The 21074-nt window shown below is 39.7% G+C and overlaps 1 protein-coding gene across 4 annotated transcripts in view; it reads left to right on the top strand.

Moving 5' to 3' along the window:
• LOC127353380 (protein inscuteable homolog) overlaps nucleotides 1-2287 on the top strand; it is a 53673-nt gene extending 51386 nt beyond the window's left edge. For all 4 annotated transcript variants that reach the window (XM_051382571.1, XM_051382568.1, XM_051382570.1 and 1 more), the window contains one exon: nucleotides 912-2287. In XM_051382571.1, coding sequence (XP_051238531.1) covers nucleotides 912-1040 — 129 coding nt within the window. In that variant the 3' untranslated portion in view covers nucleotides 1041-2287. The remainder of the gene's footprint in view (nucleotides 1-911) is intronic.
• The last annotated feature ends 18787 nt before the right edge of the window (nucleotides 2288-21074 follow it).

Genomic DNA, 21074 nt, shown 5'->3' with positions numbered 1-21074 from the left:
TGTCCTGAATACAAATATATCATTCAAACATTCAAACTGCTTATTTCACTACCTGCACTCGCTTTATAGTACAAACTGAGGGCACTATACTACAGGCCCACACGTGTAACATCAGTGCACCAAATGACTGTCCAATTTAATTACATCCACAGGGCAATATCTGAAAATGATCACAACTAACCAGTATCTTTAAACCATGTTGAGATAGCTGACACATCATCTCAAACATTGTATGTTTAAATATGTACATATCATGAATAATCTCCCTGCTTGTACTTTATCATTCTTTAATTCTGATCATAATTATCAAGACCAGATCTTAGGGCCGATGAGGGGATTTGAAGCGCATAATGGTCAGGGGCTTAATTGGGCTGCCTCGCTGCGCCCAGAAATGCCCTCTTCACTGTAACCACATTTGTCAGTCTATTCAAATTAATGTGATTCCATTTTATCCTTTTAGCCAAGGGTTAAGTAGAGCATTTGTGGGTGTTGAATTTTTACCTTCAAAGGAGGCTGAGCTTTCACAGATCATTTGTAATTTTAAATGTAAATGTTGGAGGGTCTCCTGGCTGAATTAGTTTGAGACGTCACACACAGCACTGATGGTCTCCTGAAATCACATGAGATGTTGAACGAAAAATCGTGGTGTGTTATTAAAACACACTGCTCGCTTGGTAGGGTTGAATTTATTACAGTATCACTACAGTATGCTGTTGTTTACTGTAAACCTGCAGGCACAGAAAGTTTTTGTTTATTTAACAACATTAAATATGCACAGTTGAAATTGTGCTTCCCCACTTAAAATTATTTTAATCTATGTGTTTGAATATAGGAGTACAGCGTGTTATGGGTCTTTTCATATGCATACTGAGTGTGTGTGTGTGTGTGTGTGTGTGTGTGTGTGTCTCCAGGCTGCCTTGAGGAGGCTGGCAGCAGGGTGTCCAGACAGCATTGAGCCAGCCGACCACCAGCAGCTGATCAAACCACGGCTAGTCGACTCTTTCCTGCTGTGTTCCAACATGGAGGAGAGCTTTGTATGATGGCCTGCACACCGAACACTGATAGTGGAGCGCTGAACTCATGTACAAGATCATGTGCATGTACTTTTTCATTACACCTAAAGGAATAATGAGCTGTTTCACTCTAATTTCTTACTGGACATCAAGTGTTTGGGGGTTGTGTCAGTTTGAATGGATGCAGAATACGTCAAAATGTACATAGATGCGTTGCCTAGAGCAACTAAATGATCACATTAAATACAATGAATGTGTACAGTGTTCTTGGAAAAAGGTAATCAGTTCATTTTATTCAACTGGGAATTTCATATCATTAATTATATCAGTTATTAGATTTTTTTGTATGAGTAGGTGCTACTTTTTGAAAATGAAAGTATAACCTGTTTTGAAATGAAACACTTTACATGCTACCACAGTGCAATTTATTTGATCTTGTCTGAAGATATTGTATCCAAAGCATTTTGGCTATCTGAGAACCTTCAAACAAGGGGTAATACAGTAACATGACACAAATGATCATTTGAACTATTTAGCATTGCAGTACCAAGATGTCTGGTTAAAGGTCCAGTGTGTAAAATTACGAGGATCTATGGCAGAAATGCAATATAATATTCACAGGTATGTTTTCATTAGTGTATAATCACCTGAAGTCTTTGTTACATTAGAATGAGTCTTTTTATCTACAGACACGGCTGGTCACCTTCCATGGCGGCCACCATGTTGAACCACCATGTTTGTACAGTTGCTCAGAATGAACAAACCTAACACTGGCTCTAGATAAGGCTGTTTTTCGCCACCACCGTAGTTTCTCCTTTGCACTTGGAAAAGGGGTTGAAGCAAAGGAGTAACAGTCTTGCAACCACACCGCCAGAGGCCACTAAATCCTACACACTGGGCCTTGAAATTCTCAAGCCTTTTTTAATGTTTTCAGTCAGTATCCACTTTATTTGGATAATTTAGAGCTAAATTATTACAGTTAAATGAGCTTTTACATGTTTTCAGTTTGTTTGTTCGATTAGTATTTAATATTTTTGATTGAGGCGTATGGCAACATGATCCATTTGTCCTGTTGTACAATATTGTTTCTTAAAGTGCATTGTATGGAATGTTGAGTTATTCTCTTGATCTTATTTGCCATTAATCGCAAATATAATATTTGCCACTGGAAAAATTATCTATAAAAATGGTTGTGAATTAGAAATGCTTTTTTATTTAAAGAGAATTACCATTATTGTATGCTATGCATGGAATAAAGGCAATCATCTATCTAATGTTCAATGTATGTCATTATAAGGAATTACTGTCATATGCACTGGCACAATTGTATGCTTCAGTAAGTAAGTAACAGTACTCGGAACATGGGGAACCCACAAAAATACATAGCTAACATAGTGAAGAATGTAGATGCTAATGAAACAAATAGAAAATAAAGAAAAAATAGGCTACATAAATTAAGAAATAAAAAAAGAGGAAAAATAAAACCCCAGGCCCTATCCACTGTCGACTGGTCCCCTGAAAGCTGTGTCTCCATGGGAAAATGTGAAAGGGGTCACTTTTAGTAACCTACAGAGAATGATCACTTGAACCTGCAGTTCACCTCAGGTTTGCAGAACTTTATAGCAAGTTTATGCCCACTGTTTGTTTGTCTTGGGGTTAGTTTTCAGCAAAAAATCTCTAAGAGCTCACTATATACAACCTGCTCTGCACCAAACTGCAGACAAACACAGCCACTAAATGGTGAACATAGTGGAGCATTAACCTACTAAAGAACCAGATATCTCCCTCAGGAGTTGGAGACTGAAAACAGAGCTAAAAGAGAATCCATGTTGAACTGGATGTTTGTCTAACATTTAACTTAAAATCTGATCATATGTCAGTGTTGTGTTCATAATCTTGTAGGTTTTTTTGTTTTAGTTACTGCATGTTTAAGGTTACATTTACATCTGTTTCACCAGAATTGAGAATATGAGAAGAGGAAACTCCTTGCCTATCTGATCTGTTAGCATATTTAAATAGAGACAGTTCTCCACTACAAAACAAACTGCAGTTGAACTTCTTTTTATATTTATTGTGGTTACACAGAATACTCATACGAGTACAGCAAGCAAACACCACATTCAAAACAGCCAGCAGATAGTCCCACCTTAATGCAGAATAAGTACATTTGGGGTCAATGCAGCTAAAGTTCCTCGGAGGCCTGACCTCCAGCTATCTCAGAGGAACTGTGTAGGCACATTCTGTCTTGTCACAAATGCAGGCACAGGGATGAGAAAAACCTTTGAATGAGGCTCACAGAGAAAGAAAGAGGCTAAGAGACTAAAAGAGGAGGTAGACCCAAAGGTCTACCTGTTGGTCCACCATGAACCACCAGGTCCTCTCAAGAAAACAGGAGGGACATTTGCGATTTAAGCCTTCAACTTTACTAAAACATTGGGTCTGGTTGGGAGGAATAACAGTGAAGAATGTAGCTGTGTTCATTAGAGAAACTTGTCAACAAAATGTCAGTTTTTCACACATTTAGAATGATTTCATTCATTTACAATGGCTTCGATTTTTATACACATTCTCAGCTCACAAGTGATTGGGACATGATGAAACAAGTGATTACAAAGAAATATGTGGGGGCTTGTCTGCAAAACTTGTCCTTTGTAATATCATCTCTTTGATAAAACATTCTCAGGTTTTTTTCTCCATAAGCCTTCCTCTCCTTGGAGAGACAATTGAGGGTCTTCTTGCTTTCTCTGTAGCTTCTTTTTCACCTAAGGGCACTTCTGCTGAGCCTGGACACGCCAACCCAGTGTGGAGACAATTGAGCTGCTTTGTGTGTGCGTGTGTGTGCTGTCCAGCATACATGTGGGACTTTGTTCAGAGGCCTTTGTGATAGAATATGCTCCTGACTCGCTTTGTTGAGGCCCAATGAAATATGTATCGACGCAGAGGAGAACTAAACAGACGGCCTAAAAACACAGGTTCCTTTGATATTGTTTTGGTTCGACCATCACCATGATATTAAGTATTGTAGCTCTGAGTTTTTCAGTTTCTAGGCTTACTTACTTTTCCTCCCTCTCCATCTGCTTCTGTATGTACTGTATGTTGCAGTAGTGGAAGAAGTATTCAGATCCTTTACTTAAATAAAAGTACTAATAAGCTTTGGAGAGGCACAATATCTATCATACATTTCAGTTAGGCTTTTGGATAATCTGAGGGTTTCTAATGACATTCTCATGTCCCCTGACGTGAGTGACTGTTCTGTTTTAGTACTCCTTGATCTTAGTTCTACAATTGATACAGTAGACCTTCATAAAGTAATTTAGAGGCAATGTGATTGGGTCAACATATCAGGCATAGAATTAGACTGGTGTTATCTCACTGACAGAAGTTCCACTGTCTCTAGTGGAGATTTTGTATCTGATTCCTCTCCTCTGTCTTGTGGTGTCCCTCAGGGCTTGGTTTTGGGGCCTTTGCTATTTTCTTTATACTTGCTGCCCCTGGGTCAGACCATAGACCGATTTAACATAGCATACCATCTATTTGCAGATGATATCTGCAGATGAGTTGCAATTTTCTGATGAGCTGCAATTTTCTGATGTTAAACTGAGAAAAAAAACGAAATTCTTGTACTTGGCCCCAAAAATCTTAGAGACTCACTGTCTAAAGATATAGTTACTCTAGATGGCATTACCTTGGCCTCTAGCACCACTGTCAGGAATCTTGGAGTTATCTTTGATCAGGATCTGTCATCTAATTCCCACATGAAGCAAACCTCTAGGACTGCCTTCTTTCATTTACGTAATATTACAAAAATTAGACACATCCTATCACAGACAGATGCAGAAAAACTAATCCATGCATTTGTTACTTCTGGGCTGGATTACTGAAACTCTTTATTATCAGGTTGCCCCAATAAGTCCATTAAAATCTCCAATTAATTCAAAATTCTGCAGCACGAGTACTGACAGGAATTAGAAAAAGAGATCACATCTCTCCTGTACTAGCTTCTCTGCACTGGCTCCCTGTAAAATTTAGAATAGAATTTAAAATTCTCCTCTTCACCTATAAAGCTCTTCACGGTCAGGCCCCTTCATATCTTAAAGAGCTCATAGCACCCTATCACCCCTCTAGAACACTACGTTCTCTGAATCCTGGGCTACTTGTGGTTCCTATAGTCTCTAAAAGTAGAACAGGAGCCAGAGCCTTCAGTTACCAAGCTCCTCTCCTGTGGAACCAGCTTCCTTTTTGATGTGAAGGAAATGGCCGCCCTAGTGTCCCGGTGGAAGCAGCATTAAAACACGAAATAAAACACAAAAACTCTCTCAAACAACATTGTTAGAGAGGGAAGGACTTCAGAGAGTTACAGTGAAAAAATAAGAACGAATAAAAAGAGAATACAAGTTAAGAAGTTAAAAAAAGCAAACTCAAAGGCTTGAGTAACGTAACAGGCAGCATGCAGCTTTCGTGCACTAATTGAGCATAGCGTTAGTTCAGGCAGGGCACGAAGTCAGGCTTAGCTTTCAGTTACAGCTATATCATACGAGCACAGCTAGTCATAAACATACATCCGCTGATTCCTCTAAGCTTCCCATTGGATACCATACACAGTCAGCTGACAGCTCACCTGATTTCCTCAAGCATCCAATTGGCAAACATCATGCATGGCGCCTATTTAGGCTGCTTTAGCCTGCCTGCCTATCTCTGCTGCTCCCTCTACAAGCCTTTTGCCAGGATGTTGTGAGCGTTACTTGTGGTTTGTCGGTTGTTTCTACTTGTCCTGTCTGCGGTGAGTATGATGGCGGGTCGATTGCATTGTGAAGTCTCAGCAGCGATCTCGGCTGTTGGGGAGAGTGTCGCTTGAACAACATCCGCAGTTGTGTCCGGCTGCTCTGGTCTGGAGGGTCCGCAGAAGGGGGAGGAATTGCCCGCGGCTCCGCTGCGGTCCCGGTCCCGGCCCGGCGCTGCGCTGCGCTGCCTTCCAGGGGGCGCGGGTCCCAGGCGCAGCGGCCGGCTCCACCTGTCTTGCTTGTCAGCTCTGTCCAACATCCGGTTGTCGCTTGCCGTCATTGGTTCAAGGGTCCAGGGTTCGGCCCGGCACGTCAGGCCGGCCAGTCCGTCCGCAGTTGGCCTGTTTCCCTCCTCGCTGTCTGCAGGTAGAGCGCGTGGTCCCACAGGTGCAGCGCTTGACGATGACGTCACAGCAGCTTGTTTTGACGGCGTCACATTTCCGCCGAGAATGCTGGGAAGTGGAGTCCCAATCACCATAGGGAAGAACGTGCTGCCTCTCAAAAGGGGGCATGAGAGATAAACCTTCAACCCCAGTAAACGTCCCTGAGCTGGGGAAGGCGCTAAGAAAGCATTCTGTTATAGGGCTGGTTCATGGTTCCTTGCTGGGCTGACTTGGTTGCAAACCTACAATCTGCTTTGAAGAGCTGACATAGTCGATGCTTTACTGAAGAAAGGTTAACAAGGTTCATATTGGTCCATTCATAAATCGCCTTCTCAACAAGCATTAAGGTATAGCTACCAGGATATTCAGGGAAAATAAATAAACATAATTATTAATTTATCTGCTCTTGCAAGTGAAACTAAGGTATAAATAGTTTAAATCCTCTGGCACTTTTTCCTTATTTTATGCTATAATCTACAATGCCATCAGTTGATTAAAGAAGCATGTAGAGGCACATGGCTAGCCAAGGCAGATGTCACAGATGCATTTAAGTCATGTATTACACCTTCACATTGGTATCTGTTCGGTTTAAATGAAGAGAAATTTACTTCTCAGTTAGGCTCACCTTTAGTTGTTACAGCAGCCCCACATATTTGACACTTGTCAGAGGCTCTCTGCTGGATTCTTTTAATAACTGCAACTGCTTTCGTGCTCCATCTCGTAGACGGTTTTCTGTTAGTTGACTATCAATTCAAAATCAGACCATGCATTTTTGCTCTTAAATATACCTTTTAAACATTAGGTCTTCCGCTTTCCAAGGAGAAACATCAGACCCTGTAAAGCTAGAGTTCTAGGCTTCACTCTAGATAGTGTACTGATGCAAATCGCATCAGAGAGGTAATGAAAGCAGCAGGCAGTAGTATTTCCAAAAGAGAACTGCTTTCCTTGCTTAGACATCTTAAATTGGCATGTGTGTTATTCCCCAGGGAAGTTCCCTTGTATCCAGGCTTCTGGACCTCTCCGATTTATAGAGCACTCCATGATATGGTGAGCTTGGAGAAGGGCTGCAGATCCGAGCCCCAGTCCTGATCTCTTCTGTGTGATAATGGTATGGCATCTCCTTATTTTACAACGAGCAGCTAGAATCATCATTTGCCATTAATTATAAAGACGCAGCATATTGAGTACATATAAATAAATCGAACACTGTGTGCCAGTTCACCCTGGGAGCTTTATGTCAACAGCAAGGTCTAATAGTGTGACTGCTATGATCTACTAGATCACTAATGAACAGCTTTGCTGAGCTTAGAAGATAGGGAGCAGACATGAGGGGCATTTAGGGAAGAGCAATGGATCCACAGTTTTCGGTGTTGTGTACAGACATAATGGAGATATAATTAATTCAAACATACAGTAGAAGTGGCAGGATTGACCTGTATGATAACCACCCTTCTGTAGGTTTGGGGGGTATTTTAATAATCAGTGGTTCACAGACATATGGCTAAAATACTGTCATCCTTGCCAGCTATGCCTCTACTACCTTTTTAATGAATGTACCCAATTGTTGTTTCATGTTTCTGTGGGGAAAACACTGGTCAAGGTAACAATCATGTTTTTGTGACACATGAGGCAACTGCCAACATCATTTACAAGGGCGTTCTTCAGTTCCATTCATTAATAGATTTGTAAGGCGCCTCACTTGGTTATCTATGTTGGGTAAATTCATTATTAGAGCAGCTCATATTCCATGCTTGGATAACAATTGCTGATTTTGGCCTGGTTTGAATTGCAGGATTTCACCAGCTGTGCCCGGAGGCAGTGCCATCCAGCCTGACTTGCCCCCCATTTTCTCAAACCGTGTTAGACTAAACACAACCATGCAATCCTACAGGCTATCTACTGCTCAGTATATGCGATCTGGCTTAGCTAATCTACATTAAATAACTCCTCCATTCAATTCGCATAGGAGCAGCAACAATGCAGCATCCGTAGCTCCTGTCTCGATGCTAAGGCTATGGGTAATGTTCATTATCTGCTTACGAACGATATCTCCGGCCTGAGGGCAAGCAATTCTTGATGCTCAGAAAGCAATGAGTGCCCTGTAATTCCGGCTTAAATTCATTAATGTATAGCAATTTCTGGGGATATCTCTAGCATACTTAGCCATGTACTTCAACTAGTGTCTGCTTAGACGTATTGGTTTATAGTCCTGCTGGCTCCTCTTACTGGCACTTCCATGTAGCTCATGGAAGGGAGGTTGCCTGGTGTGGTTCTTTGGGGGTCTCTGCTGCCGCTCTCCTTGTCTTAAACTTTTCCGTGAATGCACATGGAAGGGCAGGGAGATGTGCTCTCCCTGCCTTAAGGTTTTCCACGTAGGCATGTGGAAGGACAAGGAGGTCCCATACAGAGCCACACCACTAAATATAACACACTGTTTGGGAAATATGTTTTGCTGGCTTAATTTAAATATTCTTCTAGCATAACTTTTTTGGGATCTCTTTATTAATTCTCAGCCAAGTTACTTAAACTAGTATCTGCATAAGTTATTGGCTTTATTACTGTTATTTATTTCTTACAAAAAAATTTGTGCTGCTGGCTCCTCTTAATGGCACTTCCATGTAGCTCATGGAAGGGAGGTTGCCTGGTATGGTTCTTTGGGGGTCTCTGCTGCCGCTCTCCTTGTCTTAAACTTTTCCATGTATGCACATGGAAGGGCAGGAGGTGTGCTCTCCCTGCCTTAAGGTTTTCCACGTAGGCACGCGGAAGGACAAGGAGGTCCCAGAACAGAGCCATACCGCCAAATGTAATTCTGCTTGGAATATAAGATATTTTGACGAAAGTGGTCCTGACTGAAATTGAGCATAGCGTTAGTTCAGGCAGGGCACGAAGTCAGGCTTAGCTTTCAGTTACAGCTATATCATACGAGCACAGCTAGTCATAAACATACATCCGCTGATTCCTCTAAGCTTCCCATTGGATACCATACACAGTCAGCTGACAGCTCACCTGATTTCCTCAAGCATCCAATTGGCAAACATCATGCATGGCGCCTTATTTAGGCTGCTTTAGCCTGCCTGCCTATCTCTGCTGCTCCCTCTACAAGCCTTTGCACCCACCTCCACCCCAGCTCCTCCTTTTATGTTGTTTCTAATTAATCAATGTCATTTTCTGATTGCCATTGATGCTGCTCTGTTCTGTACCCGGGGGTCTCTGCTGCCGCTCTCCTTGTCTTAAACTTTTCCATGTATGCACATGGAAGGGCAGGGAGGTGTGCTCTCCCTGCCTTAAGGTTTTCCACGTAGGCACGCGGAAGGACAAGGAGGTCCCAGAACAGAGCCATACCGCCAAATGTAATTATGCTTGGAATATAAGATATTTTGACGAAAGTGGTCCTGACTGAACTGATCATCAGCGTTTCAGTTGTATGTGTGAGAGCGTTTCAGTAGTGTATATAATAGTGTTTCAGTTGTATGTGTGAGAGCGTTTTAGTAGTGTATATAAGAGCGTTTCAGTTGTATGTGTGAGAGCGTTTCAGTAGTGTATATAAGAGCGTTTCAGTAGTACGCGTGAGAGCGTTTCAGTAGTGTATATAAGAGCATTTCAGTTGTATGTGTGAGAGCATTTCAGTAGTGTATATAAGAGCATTTCAGTTGTATTTGTGAGAGCGTTTCAGTAGTGTATATAAGAGCGTTTCAGTTGTATGTGTGAGAGCATTTCAGTAGTGTATATAAGAGCGATTCAGTAGCGTATATAAGAGTGTTTCAGTTGTATGTGTGAGAGTGTTTCAGTAGTGTATATAAGAGCATTTCAGTTGTATGTGTGAGAGTGTTTCAGTTGTATGTGTGAGAGCGTTTCAGTAGTGTATATAAGAGCGTTTCAGTTGTATGTGTGAGAGCGTTTCAGTAGTGTATATAAAAGCGTTTCAGTTGTATGTGTGAGAGCGTTTCAGTAGTGTGTGTGAGCAAATAATCTTCCAGTTGTTTATGTGAGAGTGTTTCAGTAGTGTATGTAAGAGCATTTCACATGTGTTTGTGAGAGGTAATTATGAATAATGTCCCTGACGGCCCCTCATAGTTCCTTTCTTTGTTGTACTGTGCCTTTGTCATTGTACATTGCCTTTGTAAAGCACTTAATGACTTACATCTATGAAAAGCTCTATATAAATACATTTTACTTACTTTACTTATTTACTTAATAATACCAGACAGTAGAAATACTAATAAATGTCCTGCATTGAAAATGTTACTTAAGTAAATGTAAGTATAATCAGGGAAATGTACTTAAGTATTAAAAATAAAAGTATTTAATGCTGAAAAATGTGCTCTGTGACTCTTACACTATTATATATATTATCATCAGATTATTGTGACTAATGCATAATTTTTATGTTTGTAGTTGGGTGAGGTGGACTATTTTGGACTATTTTATAGGACTGAACTAAATTATTTTTTTCATTATGGATTTACTTTCTCCATTCACTGATTAATTGTTTGGTTTGTAAAAATTCAGAAAATAGTGACAAATCCCGTCATACCCGGAGCCCAATGTGACACTTTCACTATGCTTGTTTTGTCCAAAACCCATAAATATTAAAAATTCTGCAGTAATTTATAACAAAACATAATTTATAAACTATATTCTAGAAGGGAAGTAAAAAGTACAATATTTCTCTCTGAAATGTAGTGGAGTAGAATAGTTCTTAGTTACTTTCCACCACTGTTGCCATCCTTTGTTTTCATCCATTGGCAATTTGATCAAAGGTTTTAAGGTGGTGGTTCAATAATGAAAAGTCAGTCAACCACTCAAGTTTTTTCTAATTATTCATCAAAGCGGTCGCTCGTGAACAGGTATCAGAATATCAGAACAACCAGCTTTAATGACAATTACACAAATACAAGTCAGTACTCAATAATGAAAAGGGCAAGCTGCACTACAGAGTTATTTTCATCTTCACTGTCCCATAAACCACAGACATTTTGTGTAGAAAAGGATCTGAAGACTTGAAGCCTAATGCAAGAAGACACTTCTCTGACTCTCCTGAGACTTTAATATTTTATGTGTCACATCTTTTGCTTTTGCACGCTATTTTTTTGAAAAGATTTCTCTGTCTGGCTCTTTTTATTTCAAAAAATGATTGAAATTTCTTCTTTTAAAAGTGCTTTATGTCTTTACATATCTTCAAGATGCACACAAAGAATTGTAGGCTCCTGTTTCTAGTCTATTGATAAACTGCACTTCAGACCAAGGACTCATCAACAAAGAGGGAAATGGTATTTACAAGGAGCCCCAAACAGGAGCAGTTCCCTTTACAATGTGATCTACTAAAGTGTGTTAAGAATCACATTTGGAAAGATTCAATTGACATTTGTTTGTTAGTTTGTTAATTTGGCTCAATATGAACGCCTCCAATCTAATGGCAGAGGTTCATTGACAGTTGTTCCCTCCCAGACAGCCTTGACGGCTCAACCTCCAATGCCAGAAGTCAAAAACGCACTATATTTAAAGGTCCAGTGTGTAACATTTAGAAGGATCTATTGGCAGAAATGGAATATAATATTCATAGGTATGTTAGTGTATAATCAATTGAAAATAAGAATGTTTCGTTACCTCCACGGCTGTACCTCCCCTCTTTCCCTATCTCCTGTTTCCCCTTGTCTGTCTAGATTTTGTGTGTGTGTGACCCTGGGTCTACTCGAATTGTCAAAAAAGTAGGCCCTGTGTCCTGTGTCAATCTTCTACCGCACAAATGTTCTTTATACTTAATACTGTGAATAATATGGTGAAACCAAAACACTGCAATACCGGATTGCTTCTTTCATGCTGTAGGCTCTGCAATTTGTTGCAATGTGTGGTGGTGTCCCAGTTTTTGTGGTGTTTTTCATTTCTTGAAGGACTGAACATTACAAAAAACAACTGTGGCATGTAGCCTTCAAGTGATAAATACAAAGAAACAACTAATCAACATGCTCTTTTCTGCTTCCCTGTTTGCTTTCCACTTTCAAGTTACTTTTTCATAGTGGCCAGTCAATATCAGCCTACATGAGTCTAATTTTTTTAACCCCATGTTTTAATTTCCTTTCTTTGTCATCTGTGATGTGAAAACATAAGATTGCCCCACAGTCTGTGTGTCCAGCTCATAGTTCAGTGATAACGCAACAACAGTTATCATTATGGATGAGACCTCCTGCTCTGTATACCCGACCTCTCGCCTAAACCAGACGGAGTATTTCCAACATGTGAGAACATGTGTGACGAGTTGTTCAGAATTCATATGTGAAATTTCTTTTAGTTTTTCTTTTATGATGAGTCTAGGTGGAGCTGTCACTGCAGATGCACTTGTCACCATCTTCACTTTGTTGTTGTTCTAGAATACTTGTAGCCATAAATGCTCCCTCCGTCAGGTCTGGAAGAAATAAATCTCCGGCACCTACGGTACTGTAGAAAAACGAGTACCGTAAAACATAGACAAAGCATAAAAGCCTCTGAGGATGTAATTCAGTACCAGCCAAGGGTGTAATCAATAAAACCAGTTAGTCTGTGTTTGATTGCCTTAAACAGGCAATGTACAAACAGGATTTCTCTAACTAGTAAAGTATTCACAGACCATGCATGTGCAGAGTGTGCCTGCATCTACCTGTGAGTGCAACAGCGCAACCCTGACTGATTGTAAATTGTACTATTTTTTTGTTTATTTTCCTCAAGAAGCCTCTTTCTCTCCTTGTCTTCAGAAAATGCAGTGGAGTCATGAATCCTCAGGATAAGCACTAATATCTCACTGTAGCTAAAACTTTTCAACTTACACATTCTCTGGGCCCACAACAAATTCATTGTATACAAATGTTATATAGTGTACATATAACTCTTATTCTCTTATTCTATTCTCATGATATCTTGCATTTTTTTGTTCTATTTTTATTTCATGTGTATTTTCTTATGTGTTGTGTTGTATCTGGAGCTGCTGTAGCGAGTGAATTTCCCCAGTGTGGGATCAATAAAGTATCTTATTTTATCTTATTATGTTTTCATATCCTTGTGTTGACTTTGGATGCAAATATGCAGCCTTTAAAATTTGCTTCACATTCTCTCAGTACAACACAATATAATGGGAAGGCATATAAATAGCATGCCAGTTTTAAGGCCATTTCGCATGAGTTTTTGATGTGCAGGAACACAAAAAGTCAGGAAAACAACAATAAACATGTGGTAAACATTGTTAAATGGCAGCAGTTTGGTTACCAAAACTACTTGGACAGGTTTAGGTTTAATTAAGTTAGTGGCAGCATTGACTTTTGGTTATACAAAGGACACAAACAGTCATCTTCTGGGTGAAAGTCCTGTGTTTGTTTTATTCTTCCATCCAGACACCCTGACAACCTCCCCACACGGACATTGTCGCACTGTATTTATTTGACCATTATTTAGACAGGTTATCTCACACCCCAATCCCACATTAGCATCTTGCTGCAGCACATATAGACCTCACAGTATAAAGACTAATTATGACTTAAGTGCCATCACGTGTTGGACAGCCAATTAAGAGAGTAACATTCCTGTTTACTGATATCTCTAGTCCAGTCCCCAGTTGGCTCCCATTAGAGGACCCAGTGGGGATTTTAATTGCTGAAATACAACCACAACATTGAGTGTAAATTAATATGAGCACTTCACGGTCACAACTTTTGGCCAAAGTCAGTGGAGGGTAAAATCCTAATGCCAAAAATGTTCAGGGGTTTGTGTACAGTGGTCATATGGCTTTATCCTGTAGCTGGCATGCATTAGTACATCATAAAGTCTTAACCACTGCACTGCAGAAATCTCCCTACATTATTTTATTCTACTGGATGTGCCTTGATCCTGCTGAAGAAATAAACATTACGCAGTAAAAGCGAATCACTACCGGCTGAATAACCAAAACATTTTCCTACCCTTTTTTGCTGGTTATTGTGCAGGCGTTCATTACAAAAACAAATACTTTTGAATTCCAAAGTCTGTGATATTTGAAGTATTTAAACAAAGTTTTATGAAATAATTAATTAAAATCCTTCTAAAATGCTGTTATTGCCTTTAAACACTGCAGTGGAACACAAGCATGAAGCCTATTGAACAATATAACAGTCCCAGAGAGGCTCCATAAGAGCTGCTTTGATACATTCAAAAGAAATAGAAATAGCAATGTTCATGTGATGAGGCTATACATCTTTAATGATATTTTGGGGATTTATCTGTTGTTGATTCAATTAATTAACAGATGAGGGGTTTATGACAATTCACACTCTTGGGGTAGTTTATTTTTTTTTTTTTAGGGGGGGGCAGAGAGAGAGGGGATGACACGCTGAAAGGGGATTCGAACCCTGGACCGCTGCAGCAAGGACTCAGCCTCGGTACATGGGTCGCCAGCTCTACCCGCTGAGCTAACCAGGTGCCCAATTCTGCCCTTCTTAAAAATAATTTTACACCAAGATGACAAATTCAAGGATCAGTGGGGAGGATTTAGTAGCATCTAGTGGTGAAGCTGTGGATTGCAACACCACTTGCGTCTGTGTTTGCCTGGGAATGAGAATGGGGCTTCAGACAGCTGGTATTTGGTTCGTCTGTACTGGGCTACTGTGGGAACATAGCGGTTCAACATGACAGACTCCACAGAAGGCGACCTGCAGCAACACCTTTAATGCAGTTATATTTTTTCCATCATGTGTAAATTATGAGTAGTCTGTCACCCTATTTTCCAGTCAGTATTCAGCCAGCATCTGCTAAACACAATAGAAAAACAGATATCATGACATTATCCTGGCATTTTTTGATATACTTTAATAAGTGACAACAAAAATTTAATTAGGTACTGCATGTTGTTTGGTACTAAAACTACCACTAAAGACTGGCAGTGTGTTGCATACAGTAAATGTAACGTTCAGAAACCTTCAAGGTAAAACAAAACCCTTTTTTTCTTTGTGTTCAACAGAATTCCTGATGGACTGCTATGAATTTGTTCATTGTTGCCTGAGTGCACCTTAATTTGTTCGTGTGAAGCAGGACAGCGGGAGGTCGCTCTGTGTGGGTCAGAATTGACTCTCAAATAAATGCTCCTTTTTGTCCCAAGACGTGCGGCCTTGATCAAATGTTCAGCATATTCAAGGCTGCAATTTATTTTTCATGCCATAAAGTAAAAGATAAACAATGGCGATTCATTTTCAGTGACAGAAAATGAACATTTTGAATCTTTTTCTTTCACTAAAATAACTCTGGAGCGTAGTGTGCAGTAGCTCATTGGACGGAGAGCAGCATGCTTGTGGAAAAAGGAATGCATTAATGAAATGTGGTGATTAAAATATGAGAAGCCACAGTCTTGTCAGTTTCAAAGGGTTTTATGCTTTTATTAAATTTGTATATTTGCATTTTTGTGTGTGTGTGTGCGTGTGTGTGTGTGTGTGTGTGTGTGTTAGTCAGACATAAAGAGAGAGTGAGACTGCTGCTCTTCAGGGACTGGGGCAATTCCAGCAGAGAAAAACTGTCTTGGACATCTTATGTACAGTATACACACATGAAGACACGTTTCTATCTCAACTTATGAGGACCCTCACCGACATCATTGATTCTAGTCCCAAAACTTTACCCCCTCATAACCACACGACTACTATCCTTTTAACTTAAACTATAAAGGTCCTTTCTTCCTCACTAATGTTGTATTGATGTTTTTTAGATTAATTCACCCAAATTACAAAACATACATTTTCTGGTGATGTAACCATATATCCAAGTTTTAAAATGTCTGGCTTAGATTATTTTGCTGCCACCCCATCAGAGTGAAGTTAAATTAAATTGTGCAAGAGTTCTCATTGAAATTCAGTAATGGAGCTACTATAAACTATTGACAGCGAGGTCTGTGGATTATGCAGAGTTGTGGGTAGATTATTAGTGGACTGACCCTTTAAAATTTAGTTTTCTGCAGTTGGTTGTCTGTTTGCGTACATTATCTTAGTCTTCTTCTTTGCCATTACTGTTTCGCATTTAATCATTCACCTATGTGAATATGTCTAATTCACGTACATGCACATCCTCGTGCACTTGCTAGCAGAGAAACACACAAAAGTCCTGTTCATGAAAAATTGCTCTACAGCACTCCCAGTGATCAAAAACACAAACTAAACCTAATCCAGACTCTAAATCTAAAACTGAGTCTAACCCTCACACATGCACATATACATCGAAACACACACATAAAGACAAATACAGTACACACAGCTGCACTTATTTAATTCGTTTTTGGCTTTCTTCAACACGTGCTACTTGTAAATGAACACACACACAATCTGTTTACATAATTTAAATTGAAAATGTTTCCATTGTTCTTTCAAAAACCATCAGGCATGTACAGCCTTACTTAACCCCTGTTCACTACGGCTGCTAACACACTCATCTGTTGTAATTCTCCTCACACGCACACACACACACACACTTTCTCCTCTCTGGTCCTCTGAGCCCCCCTCACCATTAACAGGCCACCGCAGCACGCCGTCTCCATTTAGGTCCTCCAGTCCACCCAAAGCCTCTGTACACACACACACACACACACACACACACACACACACACAGACTCCTCTTTCTTCTCTCTCCATCCAGCGTCTCAGAGGATTTGTGGAGAGATTGTTTCTCCTGCATACGACCAGGCTGCAGAATTGTATTTGTTTTTTCTGTAGCACTGCCTGTAACTGCAGACAGTAGCAAACCACCGGACTGTGTGTGTTAACTGTCTGTGTCCACAGTGTTATGACGGAGTATATCATGTAACAGCCTGAGTATCTGTAGCCTTTAGGTTTTATATGTCTAACAAGCCTGAGAATGTTTGACACTGTTTTGGACTGGCAGGAGCAGTTTTTGGTCTCCAGGGGATTTATATTTTGAGTGACATGTTGTGTGAAGTTTTTTTCCCCCCAAACTGTGCTGGATATGTTATGAGTGTTATAGAGGATTTTTGGTTTCAAACATTGGCTCAGACATTGGCTCAAAGGGCAACTCACACACAGAATGTTAAAACAATCATTTTTAAAAATGTACTCTTATATAGATAGTGTTTTTTTAGATGCTAATAAATCAAAAACAATTGAAATGACAGCTGATTCCTGCTACTTTGCCCCAAGCATAAAAGTAAATATTGTGATTATCTCATGTATGTAACCTCTTGTGTCCCAAAGTGACACTCCTGGTTAAACATTAAGATGGGTGGATGATTGAGTTTGCCCTCTTGGAGTGGATGTTCGAGCACTGTGTGTGTGTCTGTGTGTGTGCGGGTATTTTCTCTTAAAGGACACATGAGGACAAAATAGAGTTGCTGTGTGTTTCTGAGCTTATGTGTGACTCTCATCGACATTTGTTTTTATATAAGGAGAAATATTATTTCTTTTTTATCTATACAGAGAAGTCATTTTGGAGCAGTTTTTTATTAATGACATCCATGTCTGCCTATTGTCAGCCTGTTGACACAGGTCAGCGAGTGGGAAGGTGGTGGCGTGGGCACACAAAGTACAGGACTTTGACACCGGAGACGGAGATTCACATCCTGAGTCGGTTTGGTTAAAGTTAGGGAATTATTGTGGTTTTGTAAAATGTTACAGAAACACATCACTTCTGTCACGTTTGACCTTTATTAATATAAAACCTGTAAGCTGTTGTTTATTAAAAACATTTCTTCACAGTGTTGATAAAACATATTTCAGGCCTAATTATGTTCCTTCAAAATCAAAGGTACTGTTACAAATTAGTATTAAAAGATCATTTCTAGGAGACATAATACATTTGCACTGTGGCTCAATAGCCTTTTAAAACATAAATACAAAGGAAAGATTATTAAAACATCCTTGTTGTTCTGAGGAAGGTCTGTGAGTAAAAGCTTTTTTTTTTGTTTTTGTTTTTTTGCATTCCAGCACCTTTCTGCTGCAACAGTTTGTCTAAGGTTTTGCCAAAACATAAATAGAAAAAAAGCCAGCACTCAAATGTAAAATAAATCATGTCTTCACTGTTCAGTTAACATGTCAGTTCATTTACAGATTCATTTAATTTTCGAATCAAATCATTGTCAGTATCAGGCTCAGTTTGTGACAAAAAGGATTAGATAAAATTTGCACCTCTTTTTGCCTTTTTGGTTCTGATTTGAGCTCCTCACCTCTGTATTAAAAAAGTTGTATTCTTAAAGTGAAATTCTATACTAACAGCACTGCCTTGAATATACAATTTTCATCTTTGTCTCTCTAAAAAAAAAATCATTTCCATACAGTGTTCAATATCTTTTATTGGGTACCTTTAACAACTCCCTGATGCTTATTTTTCTTTCTGTTTTCCTTTCACTTGCCCTGTAAAATAGCTATATGCAGACTTAATTCCATTCATCCCAGTAAAAAGCCTCTGTTGTCCACCGCAGCCGCTCAGCAGAGAGCGCTGATGCTGCTGCTTCCTCTGCCGCACCGTTTCTCCGCTGCTGCCCTATGATCTAACATGGCGGCAGTACCATCTCTATGTAAATTGCTCTCTGACACACAGACGGGGGGGGGGCAAGGGAGCAGAGTGCTGGTCGAACCCCTCCACCGCCTCCCCACATACCCTGACAGGGGAAATTATAACAGCCGCTGAAGCACTGGTCTGGCCTTCTCTATTAGATACACTTGTAGACAGAATAAAGGATCTTTCTTTAAGAGGAGAAGCGAGTGACTCTCTCTCTCTCTCTCTCTCTCTCTCTCTCTCTCTCTCTCTCTCTCTGTGTGTGTGTGTGTGTGTGTGTGTGTGTGTGTGTAGGTGTGTGTAGGTGTGTGTGAGTGTGTTTTGCTTGCAGATGTTACAGTCTTGTATATGCAAGGTGAAGATGGACTATATTTTCAGTACTATTCCTTCAAGTATTCACCACTTTCTTCAGGTATGTCTTACCAACTTCAAGCTTCAAGATTAGACAAGAGCAGCACTTGTAACCAAAACAGGTAATGACTAGTAGATATTAACTAGACAGGGCACTTGACAGATGTTTTTCAAATACAGTACAGCGCTTTCTTCCCCCCATCAAAAGAGACCCAACAGCAGCATTGAGGGCAGATCTGTGTGTTTTTCAAGCAGATGAAAGTGAATATGTAATTAACATGCTATAATTGCTGGCAGTCTCTCGTTTTATTTCAAGATGAAATGATGCGAGCTCTCTCCCAAGCCAAGGTCAGAGGCCCAAGCTCTTGCAATACATATTTAATGGAGAAAGACAGAACATGAACATATGTGACTGGATACTTATAGCTATAATGTATTTTAAATATTATCCGCAGCTGCTTTTGCTCATTTTGGCCCCTGAAAATACATGAGGCAGTCAAATAAATCACTGCATACCATCTTTACACTGCATTATTTATTATTTTCAATATGTCATTAATAAGAAATGTTTTTTTTTTTTTCCAGTTTACAGGGTCTTAGTCCAGAGAATTATTGTTCATTTCCCCAATTTCCAACACAATTCGGTAGCCAGACCACAACTAGAACACACTCTACTTAACATTAAAAGTTAAATAGGCTACCTCGCCTCATGTGCTGACATGGTTTCGCGGCTCATTCTTCATTTCTAGATCGTTTCAGCGTTACCACCGTGCTGCCACGCTCAATAAACTCTGTCCCAACCGCCAGCACTGCTCCTTGCAAACAGTATCACAAGCACAAGCTCTCCATAGACTTCAAACATATAAATTGAGTACAATTTAACTTTACGAGTGGGCCCTAAGAATCCATGCAGACTAAGACAAGACAGCATTGTTGGATGGTGAACGCCCTAAAATAGTGTGGTGAGAGATGGAGCTGGTTAAGCGTCTCCCTGCCAATGATATCAGATTAAGCGGGGCTTTGAGGGCCCGTCCGGTGCTGGCTACATGGATGACCTCATCAGCTGTGGCTCGGGTGGTTTGGCAATGAGGTAGCGTGTATAAGCTGTGGCAGGAGATGACAGAAAACTCAGCAGAGACGTTTTCTGCAAAAGGAGCGTGTTGTCGATACTGGCAACAGTCTCATCCTTAAATGCTTTGTTTGATAGAATTAAGTCAACAATGCTTCAGAAGCATTTAGGGTTCTAAATCCTGCAAAAATCCGAGACTATTCACTTGTTTATTGCAATAAGCAATTTTGTACAGAGTGACAGTAGTTAGGAAAAAGATGCACATCCTCAACTTTTTTTGTCCAGTGTGTCCAAAATACACAATCCAGAGTATAATAATATGAAAAATATAAATATCATAATCTTTACTTATATTGCAGGGGATGACTTATTTTACTGTTCCGCATTAATGACACTTGCCTCTTTTGATAAGTCTTAAAATGTTTAGGGTTTTTTTTTGCTTATTTTTTACTAAAACTAATTAGAAAACACAGAATTCAACTAAAGGCAAAAAAGTAGTGATTAAACAATTTTAAACCTAATTAGTTAGCTGATGGAAAAACTCCTCATCCTGCTTAAAAGTTTATATATTTTATAAATCTGTGAGTTACAATTACACCCTCTGATTTAGTTTTGTCTTATAAGTTCCTATTTTCTGACATTTCTTAATGTCAAACATTAAATGAGTACCTGTCATATTTCTGGCCAACATAAACAGAGACAACGATGGAAACAAGTACAGGACTTGATTCATTTATACCTGTCTGATATATGTTGTATTTATTATATATATATATATATATATATATATATATAAAACCCAGAACCTATTTGTCAAAATTAAAACTATGTATTTGTAAGTTTAATTTTGGTATTATTAATTCGGAGTAAAACTCCCTCAACTGGTAGTATTATTGTGCAGTAGTGACTGAAGTGATTTTCAGTTCACAAACCTACAGCAGTAAACATCAGTTAAATGACGTACAGTAACTGCAAGTACAACACTCCT

Source organism: Dicentrarchus labrax, unplaced genomic scaffold (assembly GCF_905237075.1).
Source record: "Dicentrarchus labrax unplaced genomic scaffold, dlabrax2021, whole genome shotgun sequence".
Lineage (NCBI taxonomy): Eukaryota > Metazoa > Chordata > Actinopteri > Moronidae > Dicentrarchus > Dicentrarchus labrax.
This window is presented reverse-complemented; position numbering and strand designations above follow the sequence as displayed.